This window comes from Sminthopsis crassicaudata, chromosome 1 (assembly GCF_048593235.1).
Source record: "Sminthopsis crassicaudata isolate SCR6 chromosome 1, ASM4859323v1, whole genome shotgun sequence".
NCBI lineage: Eukaryota > Metazoa > Chordata > Mammalia > Dasyuromorphia > Dasyuridae > Sminthopsis > Sminthopsis crassicaudata.
The window spans coordinates 675,066,722-675,081,082 of record NC_133617.1 but is presented as its reverse complement, the minus strand read 5'-3'; the positions used below and the strand labels follow the sequence as shown (position 1 = coordinate 675,081,082).

The 14,361-nt window shown below is 40.5% G+C and overlaps 1 protein-coding gene across 1 annotated transcript in view; it reads left to right on the top strand.

The window, feature by feature from the left end:
* STIMATE (STIM activating enhancer) overlaps nt 1-14,361 on the top strand; it is a 63,285-nt gene that overhangs the window by 22,682 nt on the left and 26,242 nt on the right. The window contains exons 2-3 of the mRNA XM_074283530.1: nt 7,833-7,881; nt 10,105-10,200. Coding sequence (XP_074139631.1) covers nt 7,833-7,881; nt 10,105-10,200 — 145 coding nt within the window. The remainder of the gene's footprint in view (nt 1-7,832; nt 7,882-10,104; nt 10,201-14,361) is intronic.

The window sequence follows — 14,361 nt, the reverse complement described above, 5'->3', positions numbered from 1 at the left end:
CTGTGGGACTCAGAGCAAGTTGTTTCTTCTCCTTTCTGAACCTCAATTTCCTCCCCAACAGAAAAAACCCTCCTAATTTTCAGGATTGCCTGAGGAAAAGGGTTTTTTTTGGTTTGTTTGTTTGTTTTTTTTTTTTTTAAGGAAGATGAAAAGCAGTTGAGACAGTTCAGAAGCTTACAGGAGAGGATCCAAGAAAGAATCCAGTAGTTAAAACCATAGTCTCAAATGTCTGTACTCAAGTTTTGACAACAAACAAGAGAAACTAGAGATTCCTAAGAAGAGAGATGAACTTGGCTTCATGTGTTTCACTGACTTTTGATGGGGTAAAACCCGTGATCAGACAATGATTGTAACATATTGAGGGGAGAAAAAAGATAAAGGGTGTGGTACAGCTTGATATGCATTGTTATGTGTTATATATGTATTCATATTGATAAGGCTTAGATTTAGGGAACCAAAATGAAATTAGGGTTTCTGGTGGTCAGGGAGTTAAATGATAAGGTCTAGTGGCAGGTTTGGGGTTCAGGGAACCAAATGGAGAGGTTTGACTCTCCTGCAATTCCTTGGGATTTGGCACAAGGGTAGGGAGTTTTGGGGACTCCCTTCTGGCGGTGCAGAGATTCTCCATAAAAGAATTTACAGACCCAAAAACCTAAATTGATAAAAGAGGTTTATTATGGGGATTGGAAGTAAAGTTAGAAATCCTGACAGAGAGGCATAAAATCTGATTAGAAAATAGGTGAGGATAAAGAGAGAACAGCACTGGAAAGAGTATTCCAGTGGATAGAGGCTCCTGGCATCCCAAGCATGGCATGTTTGGAACCTCTGCAAAGAGAGGGTTTTAGTTTGGCTCTTTTTATAATGAAAGATTTAGTTAAAGGGGGCTTGTGGGTGGAGTCCCAAGTTGGCTCCTAGCTGGGTTTCAGCTATGGTTAGAATTTGAATTGAATTCAGTGAATTTCAGGACTGAGCGGCCCCCACCCAAATAACAAGGATGAAACTGTTTGTCCCTCGGGGCAAGGTCCCTCACTGAGGCAGTTGAAGGAGATTTTCTCCTTTAAGGATTTTTAGAGTGTCGGAGTCCCCTCTTCAATATTATTAGCGGAGTATATTAAGAAAGTTTACTCCTATCAAGAAAATAGGTGAGGAGTTTAGGAAACAGGTCACAAATCTGGCATAGAGGCATGATTTAATAATTATATAATACTTTTTGTTCCAACTTCTGGTGGAGCTAATTTTTTTTCCTGCCCAAAGCAGAGGAGGTAATAAAGCATTAATTTTTTTTTTTTTTTTTTTTAGCAGCTGTTTTGACAAATCAAAAAGGAGTTAGCTGTTTTTTTTAAAGTTTCAGCATCAGTGCAAAGTGAAGGAGAGGACATTGTGTAGGACTGTTATTATGGTCATTCTGATACAGAATTAAATGCTCAAATTGCCTGCTGTGTAATTATAATAGCTCACATTTCTTCAGCACTTTGGGTTTACTGAAGATTTACCTCTTGACAGCTCTGTGAGGTAGGCAACTACAACTAATTCAGTCTTCCATTAATACTGGAAGTATATTCTAGACAGCCAGCTGTGGAGGGAAACTGCTGTAATTGGGTGAATGAATGTCAAAGTAATAAAGAATTTATTTGATTGACAGAGGATTAGCCAGAACTGTAGCTTATCAGAACGAATAAGAGTTCCAGTTATGATAATCCTTCTGCCTTTATTATGTTTCTCATCATCTGTAGCCCCCTTTGCATGAATTGTATGATATTAGTTCTTTGCTGAAAAGAAAAAGAGGATGTGGCTTCTATCCTTTGTTTCTTCTACATCACCAGTAAAACATTTTTGAATAAGCTGAGGGAGGTAGAGATGGCATTAAAATCCTGCAATATAAGAGTTAGGACCCCAAATTGTAATGTGCTGTTGTCTCCAGAAACTGCCGATCGCTCTCTGGTCTAGAGGAGAGACTTTTTCCTCCAAAGAGCCGCCTCAACTCTGGCCCAGACAAGACTCTTTCTCCTCCAGAGAGCCGCTCCAACTCTGACCTAGAACAGAGACTCTTCTCTATGTAATGTGCTGTTGTTTCCAGAAACTGTCGATCGCTGTCTGGGAGGATATCTGCTGTCTCAATTGCCGCCAACACTGACTTCATGTAGAGACTCTTTCTTCCTCCAGAGAGCCACCTCAGGTCTGGCCCAGACAAAACTCTCAGTCTCTTGAGTGCCGCCCTCTTTTATCCTCCCAGAGAATGGGCGTGGGATAAAGCAAGGGCTTCTGGGAAGAAATATTTCAACCAATGAACTTGCTCCTCCTAAGCATGCAAGCTCCTCCCCAGAAGTTCAAAGGGGTTAAACTCCCAGTAAAGGCCAGAACTAGAGAATTGTCAAGTACCGACTTAGCACTTTGTAAGAACCTAATATCTCATTATCTCATTAGCACTTAGTAAGAACCTAACACCAGATGATCATCTAGACCAGGAGTTCTTAATTTTTTTTGTGACATGGATTCCTTTGGCAGTCTGGTGAAGTCTCAGGATAATAGTGGTGTGTGTGTGTGTGTGTGTTTTTTTAAATCATAATTAATGAAAATTCTAAATTTCACTTAGAGGTTAGTGAAAATAAAGATGTAATTTTTTTTCCATTCTAAGTTCATGAACAGCAGTGCAGAAGGATCATTAATTTTTTTAACATTTATTTTGCCATATCAAAAGGGAGTTACACAAAAGTTTGTTAGATGTTTCTTAATGATCCTGGCAGCTTGTGACCCAAGTAAAACAACATAGCATATTTATAGTCCATCTATCTCCAGACCTGTGTCCAGACTTAAGTGCCTTGCTGAGAATTTAGCGTGGTGAAGAATCCTTTAGTTTCTTGGCAACTTATACAGGAATGACAGGTGTGGAACATCATAGCAAGCTGGTTTAAAGGAAAGTTAGGTAACATCTGAATGAGATGAGGTGAGATCTTTCAAGACAGATGTGAAAATCGAGTAAGGCTTCATCTACTTCAGAGTTTGAGTAGGCCTGAAGGACTTTGAATATTGATTCAAGGGCATACTCGGGTCCCCTTCCTGCTACCCTCCCATGACATCATTTCCTCCCTATTTCAGTAAAATATGGGCAACTATGTACTTATTGGTCAAGTTCAATTTTGTGGGTAGATCTCCTGGTTAGAATGTAAGACTCTCAGCCAATGAGGATGAGGGTCAGTGGTGGTGGTGGTGGGGGGGGGTTTGCATTAGGGATTAAAGGTGCTGTCCTGCCCACAGGAGGTGCTTCCTCTCTTTGATTGTCTGCTTGAGGGGTGGGACCCCCTTCTCTCGAGAATGTACAATAAACTTTGCTCTACTCTAGAGATCTCTCCAGCTTTTTTTATTAAATGGTGTTCTCTCACCATTTCTGTACCACACACATCTATCTCATAGAATAAAATAACTCAGGAGAGATGGGGATTCTCAGAATGAAATACTGAAAAATACAAAGAGGACAACAATTGCAGGGAAAAAAGCAAAGGAAAGCAAAATTTGATTGAAGAGATATCCTCCAGTGTAGATATACAGGGAATTCACCAAATAACTTAGATTATAAAAAATATACAGAAGAGGCAAGTCAAGAGGATAACCACAAGAACATGGCACATTGCTAGAAATGTCTGGAACACTAAAGTTCTAAATGAGACTAGTGAGGGAAGCTAAGGTCAATAAAAGGGATTTTAAGTTTGTAAGCAATATTAAGTGGAGAAAAAGGTAAAAGTGAGGACTTTCTCTGTGACTGGACCAATGATAACTCTTGAGAAAGACAGAGATATTCAGACAGAAAGAAGACGGCCTGTTCAGATTTTGCTTCTGCAAAGGAAAAAGACCTTTGCTCTGCTAATAATAGAACAATTTAAATTTAAATCATGGAGGTCATTTAGTCATAAAATAAGTGAATCCTAGAGTCAGAAGAAATCTCAGAGACTGAGTCAAAATCTCAAATAAGGAAGGGGAAAGATTACTTTCTGTAATGGAAAACTTTTCAAAAGGACAGCTTCCTCCCATTGACTCTGCACTGATAGCTTGATTAGGTTATTGTTGCCATCTAGGAGCCACCTGCCAGTGGCTGCTGGAGGTCTTACTCAGACCTGGAGAATGGATCTCTTCATGTGAGAGGATGACGATGACAAAGAGACTGAGAGAAAGTTGCGTTCTGTGACCTCTCTCCCCTTTCTGCTGCCTCTAATTTATCTCATTCCCAGTCCGAAACACCTGTCAGCAAAGGCTGCCCTGCAACTCCTTCAGACACTATGATCCACAGCTGTGGAGGGTCTCTGAAAATTGACCTGCCCTTTCATCTAGGCATAGTCCTTAACAATGCCCCATTTTTTTGTTTTAGACATGATTTATTTTCCCTTTACAGTATGGTCAGTAAATTTGTGCATTTGCTGTTATCTGAGTTTGCATACTGAGGAATGCAAGCAGCCCAGTTTCACCATCCAGAGGTGAGATACTATAGCAGGTGTTGATCTTGTGAGATGTCATGGAAGCAGACTTTTAAACTAAGAAGAGGATTGTAGTCAGAATCGGCATTTAAGTCTCTTATAAGTCTCCTAGGTTGGCCCTTTGATGTGTTGGCCTATTTAATTACCCCCATTAAAAAAGTCTTATGGGGTCTCTTCTCCCTTTCCTTCCCTGTGGTTACTGAAGGAACTCTGGGAACATCCTACTCATGAACAGCTCTCGAACGCTGCTGCTGCTTCTTGTAATTCTTGTGTTTCTTATGTCCCACGTTCAGGTGCCAGGTTATTATTCCTAATAGATTTTAGAAAAACTTGGATTCTGATCCTTTCTCCAGTATTTACTTGCTCTGTGACCATAAGCAAATCACCTAATCTTTCTTATCCTATCTCATATGAAGAGATAACCCTTTTCCTTACCATTATCATCCGTTTTGGCTGGGGTAAGATATTCTTAAGTCTAAGTTTATGTCTTTTGCTTTCTGAAATATTGGATTCTAAGTTCTTCACTTCTTTATTGTGGTGGCTCCTAAATTGTTGGTAATCCTGGCTGTGATTCCCTAAGTAATTGGCCAGGATGTTTATGGGAGTTTTCTTTTGGGAGTTTCTTTCAGGAAGTGACTGATGGGTTCTGTTTCCACTTTGCCCTTTGGTTCTAAGAGATCTGAGCAGTTTTCTTTTGAGATTTCATGCAATATTGATGAGGTGTAGAATGGTCTAGATTCCTGGTGGTCTAGAGGTTAGTGGCTATAAGAGAGTTATCAAGAATCCCCACTAAATTGGCCGCAAGTTGTAGGAGTGAAAGAATTCACTCATTCCTGAATATTAATTGCAAAATGAAAGTTTATTGTTAGATAGAAATCAGCTTAACCAGAGACTGTCTTCTATAGTGGCAGATTCATGGAAAATGGAGTTTTGCACTGAGAATGCAATTCTCATTGGACAGAAAGTCCTGGCAGCTGAGAGAGCTAACAAGGTCCATCTGCAAAGATGTTAGTTGATGGAAGCTTATTATATTGGGTGTTTTGGTGGGGGTTGGGAAGCCAAGCAGATTACAACTAGTGGAGGCTGAGCAGCCCATGCAAGTCAGAATGGGGATTGGGACAAGCCTGGATCTCCTATTGGAATTCAAAGGGATGCTTTTGACCAGGATTTGTAATTGAATGTCTGGCATCCTGGAAAGACAACTTGTCTGGGGAGGATATGGCTCAGCCAGGAGGGGCTGGGAATCTGAAAGGAATCACAGATCAATAGGAAATATAGTTTCTTAAAAGGACCACAACCTGCTTCAATATGATGTCTAGGCTTTTTTTTTTTTTTTTTTTTTTTTTTTTTGTCAGAGCATTCAGGTGATTCTTAATTTTTTGTCTTTGATCTGTTTTCTGTGTAAGTTGTTTTTGCTATGAGATACTTTACATTTTCTTCTTTTTTTTTCCCCCTCAACTTTTTGGTGTTGTTTTAACATTTCTTATTGCCTCATGGAGTCATTAGCTTCTATTTTGTCTACTCTGATTCTTAGAAAGTTTGGTGCTTGGACAAGATTTTGAACCTCTTGTGCCAGGCTTTTAAAAATTCTCTTTCTGATTCTTTCTTACATAGATCTCATTTTTTCTCCACCTTTTCCCTCATATTTTCATTTTATTTGTGAAAACATTTTAAAAACTTTTTTTTTCAACTTTTGCTTCATCTCTTCCAGAAATTCTAGTCAGATGTGTGCCCACGCTATGTTTTTGTCTAGAGCATTGTTTGTAGATGTTTTGTCATTTTATTCTTCTTTTGTGTCTTGATAATCTCAATCACCATAATAATTCATTTTGTGTCAAGGTCTGGGCTAGCTCCTCTGAAGGGCTTAGAATAAGTCCTTGTCAGGATAAGCAAAAGTCCTTGCCCCACGATGTGGGTGCCAATTTGTAATGTTCTGTTGTCTCCAGAAACTGCCAATCTGCTGTCTCAACTCAATCTCTCGGCCAGATTCTTCTTCCTGTAGAGAGCCAGCACCTCTGACCTAGAGTAGACTGCTCCTCCTCCAGAGTGCCGCCCTCTTTTATCCTCCCAGAGAATGGGCGTGGGATAATGCAAGGGCTTGTGGGAAAATTACAAGTACTGACTTAGCACTTAGTAAGAACCTATCATCTTATTACCTCATTAGCACTTAGTAAGAACCTAACAATTTTGGTAGAAGAGTCTTTTCCTTCCAATCTTTTAGTCTACTTCCTGACTTGAGACTTGATGTTAGGGTAGGGTTCCACTCTAATAGAGGAAAGTCTGGAATAGTCCTGTTTTACTTTTTGGGAAATATTGGGTACTGTATTATTCCGGGATGTCAAGGACAAGTATTTGGTTTGTTTGTTTGTTTGTTTTAATATCTTTTAATGTTCCCAAGGTGGTCCAATCCAGGAAAAAGTCTTATTTCTGCCTTCCTTGGTTTCAGCTCTGCAAGTTCCTAACCTGGGTTTTGGTTTAACGATAGACTGCTCTAGATTCTACTTCAGCTAACTGGAAAGTTCTTTTGGTTCAGAGTGGCAGAATTGTAGATTCCCCTGTGGTCTAGGATTCTTGCCTTGATTATTCCTCTTCAGGCTGACCTGAGTGCTTTAAATGAGACCTGCTCTGCACCCAGTGAGAGCCACCCTGTTGCAGCTGCTGGCTTCTAAATTTCCTCTTTTCCAGTCTACCATACAGATCCTCCCCACTTGAGAACTCTACCTCCTGTGCAGGTCTCCTTCTCAGTCTGATTTTCAGGTATGACCTGCAATTAGGTAGTGGGGGGGCAAAGTTGCCATTAGACACCTTTCCCTTTGGCATCTGGAGCATTTCTAGACCAGTGTTAGTCTGGAAATACCCTAGGCCTAATCTGGACCTTTCTTGCCTTCTTGCATGATTTTCCCCTTGGCACTGAAGTGCTGCAAGTGCAGTGTGTTTTTGGCCATTGCTGCCTTCAATGATTCACAGACCTCCGTGTCTGTTTCCTTATGCTGACCTGGCCTAGACAAGTGATTCACTGATTTTTTTTTTCCCTAGATTTTTTTCATTAGGATTCCAAGTGATGTATTTTTTAGATCTGTTGGAAAAGTTTCGCAGCAAAACTTAACTGTGCTCTACTGCTTCCTATTTCTCTGCCATTTTGGTTCTGTTTCAAAATTGTACATTCTTAAAGTATTGTGAGAAGTTATGTATCCATTAGGGTAGTAGACATATAGAGCATATGTACTTTTTATTAGCTATTCCTTATCTTTCCCTATATTCAGTATAAAAATTTAAATTCAGTCTTGTGAACACACTAGTACTGATTATCTATCATTATATTGTTTATTTGGGAATCCACAATGACTGTCTTTGCCTTTCTTTCAGTCAAGCGCTTCAGAGAACCAAAGCATGAAAGGCGTCCATGGAGAATATGGTAAGTTTTAAATATTAAGTGCTTTTAGAATCTTCTATGTGTAAGCTGCTTATTTTGTGAAAAAAGAATTGTTACTAACATGAAACCTAAAAAAACCTGGAAGCTTTTTTATAATCAAACATGAAAGATAAAAGAAAGTTGTTTTCTCCTGGTATTTAAAAAAAAAAATCTTATTGCATCATTCCTCTGCTTATACAGTTTTTGAAGAGAGAGGAGAATACAAACTCATCAGTTTCCTCTTGCAGATCTTCTTTTGATGACTTCTCAGACTTTGACAGGCTAATGAGTTAGGATCCATTTGTGATGTAGAATGGGAACTTGAATATGTAATAATTTAGAGACCAAGTCTGTCATTCCAAATGTATATTATGCTTTCCTTTGGCTGTTGGTCTTTTTATTCTTCAATGTTACTTAACCTAGAGGCTGACCAGTAATGTTGCAACTTTTCCTCTTGGGGGTACAATGGTAATGATTCTGAGAGAAAACTGCACCCTGAGCCACATAAAAGGAAATAGGTGGTTTTTCTGCAGATGACTTTTGAAGTCATTTCTTTGGGTATCAGCCCTGCTACTAATAAATCAGTCAGTCTCTACATGGATAAAATTCTCACTGAATCAGTACAAGACAATCCCCTTTATTAAGTTCTTTAGAGAATTAGCACCATGTATTTTACTGTACTTTACCAATGTTGAACTCATTGCTGTTGTCTGTGAACTGTTAGAATATTTTATGTACTGTCTTGGCTATGTTTGCTACTAAAAATCACTTCTCAAGATCCAATAAGATCTTGGCCACAAAAAGATCCAATAGCAAGTGAGACAGTGGGTATTTCAAGAAAGAAAGTCTCTTTCACATATGTTGCATCTTCAACATTCTGTGCTGAGTCTTTACTTTTCATCCATCTCCTTTGTCATTCTGAAATGTGGCACCGCTGGAAGCCTTTGGAATCACTGCAGTGGGCACACAAGTTTGGGAAGTAAAGGGGCTGTCACAAACACCAACAGAGTCAGCCTGTAGCCTGTGGGCTGTCTTGTAGAATTTGTGCCTGTGGAGAAAAACTGAGATCCTACACTTTTTTAGCTATGCCTGTATCATACACAAAACAATATTCCCTTCAAGCCCAGTATGGAGGCCTGGCAATCTTGTTCTGTCACTCACTCCTTTAAATGTTAGAACCTCTGATTGTTTCAGGCTCTGTGAGGATGGGAGCATGGGAGGAATAATGATATTGTGTCAGATTAAACCTTATCAACAAGTGAATCTTTAAAATGAGGTTTTGAAGCCAGTTATGGTCCTTTTAAGAAACTAGTCCTTTCAGATTGATTTATTCCTTTCTGATTCCCAGCCCTTCCTAGCTGATGCATTACCAATTCAAGAAGCTAGGACCTTTGATTCACAAATCCTGGTCAATAGCACCCCTTTTGAATTCCAATAGGAGATCAAGGCTTGTCCCAGCCCCCACCAGATCTGGGCCTACTTGGGACTCCATCCAAGGGCCCCTTTAGCTAAATCTCTTATTATAAAAGAGCCAAGCTGGGGTCTTCTCTTTGCAGAGGTTCCAAACATGACAGCCTTACACCTGGCATGCCAAGGGTCTCTGCCCACTGGAATAATATTTCCAATGCCCTCTTCTCTTTACCTAATACCTTTTATTACTAGACCTTACTTCCAAACTCCATAATAAACGTCTTTTATCAATCTAGGTTTTGGGGCCTGTAAATTCTTTTACAAGGGACTCTTGCACCATTACTAGACCTCATTTAACTCCCTATCCTTGCGCCGAAAGGGCTGCAGGGGAGCTCTATTTGACTCCTTGTACACTGAACCTGCCACTAGACCTCAATTTCATTTGGGTACCCCAAATCTATACCTCATCAATTTCTTAGACTTCAATCTGAAGCAAGTAGATAGCATTTTAAAATTATGAATTAATCAGGTAGAAGAACAAAAAATATTTTTAATTTCAATGACTGGTAGTAATTGTGGACCTGTCAAATGTCATCTTGTTGATGGTATACTAAATGATAACCATAAATTTTTGTCTTGGAGTATGGTGTCTTACCCTAATGAGAAATGAAATGGGAGAAATATCTCTCTCTAATGTGGGCTTATAAACCTGTTACAACCCTCAATTTTCCTTTTGTCCAGTGATTTCCTGAAACTATGCTTGTCTTTGGGAGATGAAAACATCCCATTCCTTTCGATTATTCCTTTTCCATACAGGTTTCTAGACACTTCAAAACAAGCCATAGGAATGTTGTTCATCCACTTTGCAAATGTCTATTTATCAGATCTTACTGAAGAGGACCCTTGTTCACTGTAAGTATTCTGTGTTTGACAAAGATTTGCCTAACTTCACTAGCCCACACTTGTTCTCAATCTAGTCCATTCCCAATAGACACAAGAATTTGGGCTTTTTGTTGGCAAATTGGTCACTATTTTTTCTCTTAAACCTCCTTTAGTTTGGAGAGCTTTTTTACCCATTTTTGTTTAATTTTCATTTCTGATACATCTTTGCCTATTAGATCAATTAATATGCATTGATTTAAACACTTGCTATGAACTAGGAATACATCAAAATTGTAACCTGAAGAAGCTTATGTTCTAGAAGAAGAATACAGCATAGTCACAGATAAGTGAATACTATTATATATAAAATCAAAATTCTGATTTGCCTGGGGGTGTGATTGGAGGTGGAGTGAAGGTCTTAGAAGAAGATTGAATAGCTGTGGGAATCAAAAAAGGCCAATGGAAAGCCCTGGTCCTTCTGAGCTTTGAAAGCAACACGATGTTCCTGGAAGTAGAGAAGAGAGGGAAGTAGAGGCATACACCTGGAAGCTGGGCTGTAGCATAGAGGAAATGACAAGGAGGCCTACAATGCAAGAGGGAAAGTAGCCAAGGCCGAGCTTGGAAAGGCTCTGAATGCCAAACAGGGCATCGCCCTGAAGGTTCTGGTGCAAAGGAACAACATGGGCATTGGACCTGCATTTCAATAACATCAGTGTGGTAGCTGTGTGAGAGATGGACTGGAGAGGAGAAACTGGAATATCACTGAGGAGATTGGGGCAGAATTTGGAGTCCTATGAGCAACAAGATGAAGGACTAGACATTTTCTCTGATGCCCACATTCTCAAAGCTCTCCAAGACACATCCAAGAAATCATAGCCAAAGATAAAGCAATTTCACCCAGCTCCATAATGGAGAAGAATAAAAACAGAATCCATGACCTAGTAATGCCTACTGAGCCTTACTATCTCTCTGCCTCCCACCCTCCCAGCAGTGAGGCTGCCTGGGCACATCGAGAGTGCACCGTGGGCTGACAAGTGCCAAGAAAGCCCCAGCTCTAATGCCCTTCAGGAATAACAGCCCGCTGGGGGCCATAATGCTGTAGCACAAGGGTTGCCCAGCTCTAAACTGCCGTTGCTAGGCCAGAGAACTGAGGAATAGAGGAGCAAGATAGAATCCCAGAAGAACGAGAGCTGTGCAGCCCTCCTGTAAGCTGAGGCCAGTTCTGACCACCCAAAAGCCCCTTGGGCCAGAGACCTGGGCCAGCGAAGTGAATTCTGAATCATCCATTGTAGGAAGAGGCTAACATACTTGTAGATCTAGCTCCCAGGAAAACCAAGGTCAGACATCTGTGAACAATAAATGCTGAATGGGTTTTGAGGAGAACATAGAACCACAACATATTCTCTCTGAATGGTACTTCCTTTCTGCTACAGACAATGTGATGTTGATGTGGCTTAGGAGAGCAATTCTTGGTTGCAAAGGATGTGTTTGGGGTTTAGCACTGAATGATGAGATTTAGGCACCGAATATTGGGGTTTGGTCATGTGAAGTATTCGCAGTGGTCATTCCCTTTGGTAAAAGATGGGTTTATTTAGGAAAAGAGATTACAGACAAAACGAAAAGGCACAATAGATACCAGGAATGGTAAATATGAAGTAGACTTGGGAGAGCATTTAGTTAGCAAGGAAAGGAGTTTGTTTTAACAATTAATGATGGAAAAGACACGTCCTCTATTGGAACTCAAAATTAACCTGGAGAAAAGGAACACCCCATGAAATTGGAGGATCCTAAAAGGTACAAGAACATTAGGTATTAGAAGGAGAAAAGAAGAGAGGCATGGTGGGGAATGAGAGGAGAGACAGCACGTGGCATGGGGGATAGTTGAGGAGAAAGACACTACAGGGGGTATGTTGTATGGGGTGTTAAATTCAGAAAGATGTTGTGAGCCATGAACAGATTTATAGGGAAAATATAACTTCAGGGACTTGACATAACTCATATTTCTGACCAAGATAGCAAGGTGGGGCTACCCAGGACCTCCACAGAGGGTGAGACCATGAGGCTAAACTGATCCCCATTAGTCCCCTTCTTGCCTGCCTCAGGGAGGAATTTCATTTTTCTCTGTCAGTTGCATCTAGTAACTCAGGACCTCATCAATGTTCAAGTGTGGAGGGGGTGCAAATACTGTCACAAAACTGATCATTTGCCAATAGGTATTTAGTTATTCATATATTGTACTCTGTGCTCAACTTGTCCTTTATCTTTCACTAAATGAAGAGCATGGAGTTTAGTTGGAACACCTGTTTTTAAAATAAGAGACCAGCTTCTCTAGCTGCAGTAAGTTCAGCTGAAATCCTGTTTATATGTAATGGCCAGGAGCTGGGAATTTATTGCTACGTTATAAATCCTGCCCAAACAAGAATCATTCCTCTATTCTGACTATCCATTGCACTTCAGTTCTACCAGCACTAAACTTATTGTGCTGCACACTAGAAATATAAAGATAAAAAACCCAGCACTTGGCCCTAAAAGAGTTTATATTTTGTCCAGACTTGCAACAGATAAGTAGATAATTTGAATCTTTTTGGGGAAAGTTTATAGACTTAGGGCCAGCCTGAGGAAAACCCCACACCAGGAGTGAAATGAAAAATTAAAGCTAGATTATTATGATTTAAACAAGCTGTTGTTTCTTTTCATTTGGGATCCAAGAGTGACCTCTTGTGATTTTTCAGTGGAAAGACAAGTTGGTGGGCAAAGCAATTATTTTCTTCCTCTTTTCTCTTCTCTCCCAACCACCATATTCCCTTTCTATCTCTTGAAATCCTCCAGCTTCCTTGGAAGTTCGGATAACGTGTCATATCTCACACACAATTCTTCCTAAACTCCCCAACTCTTATTGCTGCTCCCTACAATGACTGTTTATATGATTTATACTCACACACGTATACACATATGAGTATAAATCACATATATATGTATATTGCATATACACCCATATACATATGTTAATGTTATACACACCCACACAAACTCACACCCCTATCATTTCTCCTGATTTTGCATATCTTTGGAAGCAGGGACTATTTAATTGTTGTCCTTGTATTCTCATTGCCCAGTATAGTTCCCAACACAAGAGGCATTGAATGGAAGTTTGTTTATTGATTGTATCCTTTATTAACCTCTACTTGTGATAGAATAGATGTGGACTAGAACAAGCTGAGTCAACCACTTTCTCCATGGAAAGAAATGAATATTGGACAGGATGAGTGAGGTCGATTTAAAGCTATAGGAGTGTAAGAATTTCCGACTGGGAATGGTCAGATCAAAGGCTAGTGATCTCACTGCTGTACAGATCTGAGAGGTCATCTAGTCATAAGGAGTATTCCTTAGAACCTAAAGAATCCGGAGAGAGGGCTGGTTGTAGTCAGAGTGACTCAGACCTGAGTGAATTGGAGGAGCCTGTCTGCTGTTTGTTCTTACTGATGAATGTTTAAAAAAAAAAAAAAAAGCCTCTGCTGCTCAGGAGAAGGCATATAGCTGTCTCATGTTAGGCGTTCAGGGCCAGGTCTCCCAGGACAGCGCTGTTTTATTCCTAGACTCCCAGTGTTGAATGTGGTAGGGCGCCATAGAAATCAGCTGGTGCTAGCTGGAGTCCAGACCGATGGCTTCGGCTCCCAGGTGTACAGCTCCCCTACAATTTCCCTTGAGGCGTTGCCTGAGTCACAAAGAGGTTCCCCCCGGAATCCGGAATCTGGCGGGCTCCCTCTCTGCGGCCTTGAGCAGATTGGTGCCTTGGAAGTAAGAGTTGGAGCTGGGCTTACCAGTCTGTTTCATCTCTAAGTCTGTGACGCTCTTGGGGAGGCCGTGAATGCCGAGTTCTCTGGCGTGTTAGTAGCAGGAGATCCCGGATCTTTTGACTTTGACTGTACATGATGGAAGGGGTTCTTTGCTTGTCTGTAAGAAAAGGCCTCCCAGGGAGGCTGCTTTGTGAGGGAGTTTCCAGCAGGTGGAGCACTGCCTGGCACTGGGGCCTGCCTCAGGAAGGACAGCATTAGCTTGAGGGAGAAGGCAAGGGAGATTGTTTTCCTGAGATTTCAGAAGAACAGAATTAGAATTCATCCTCAGTATAATGGCAACCAAATAGCAACAGACCACAAAAGGTCAGATTGAAGATGTGGTACTTATTGTTAC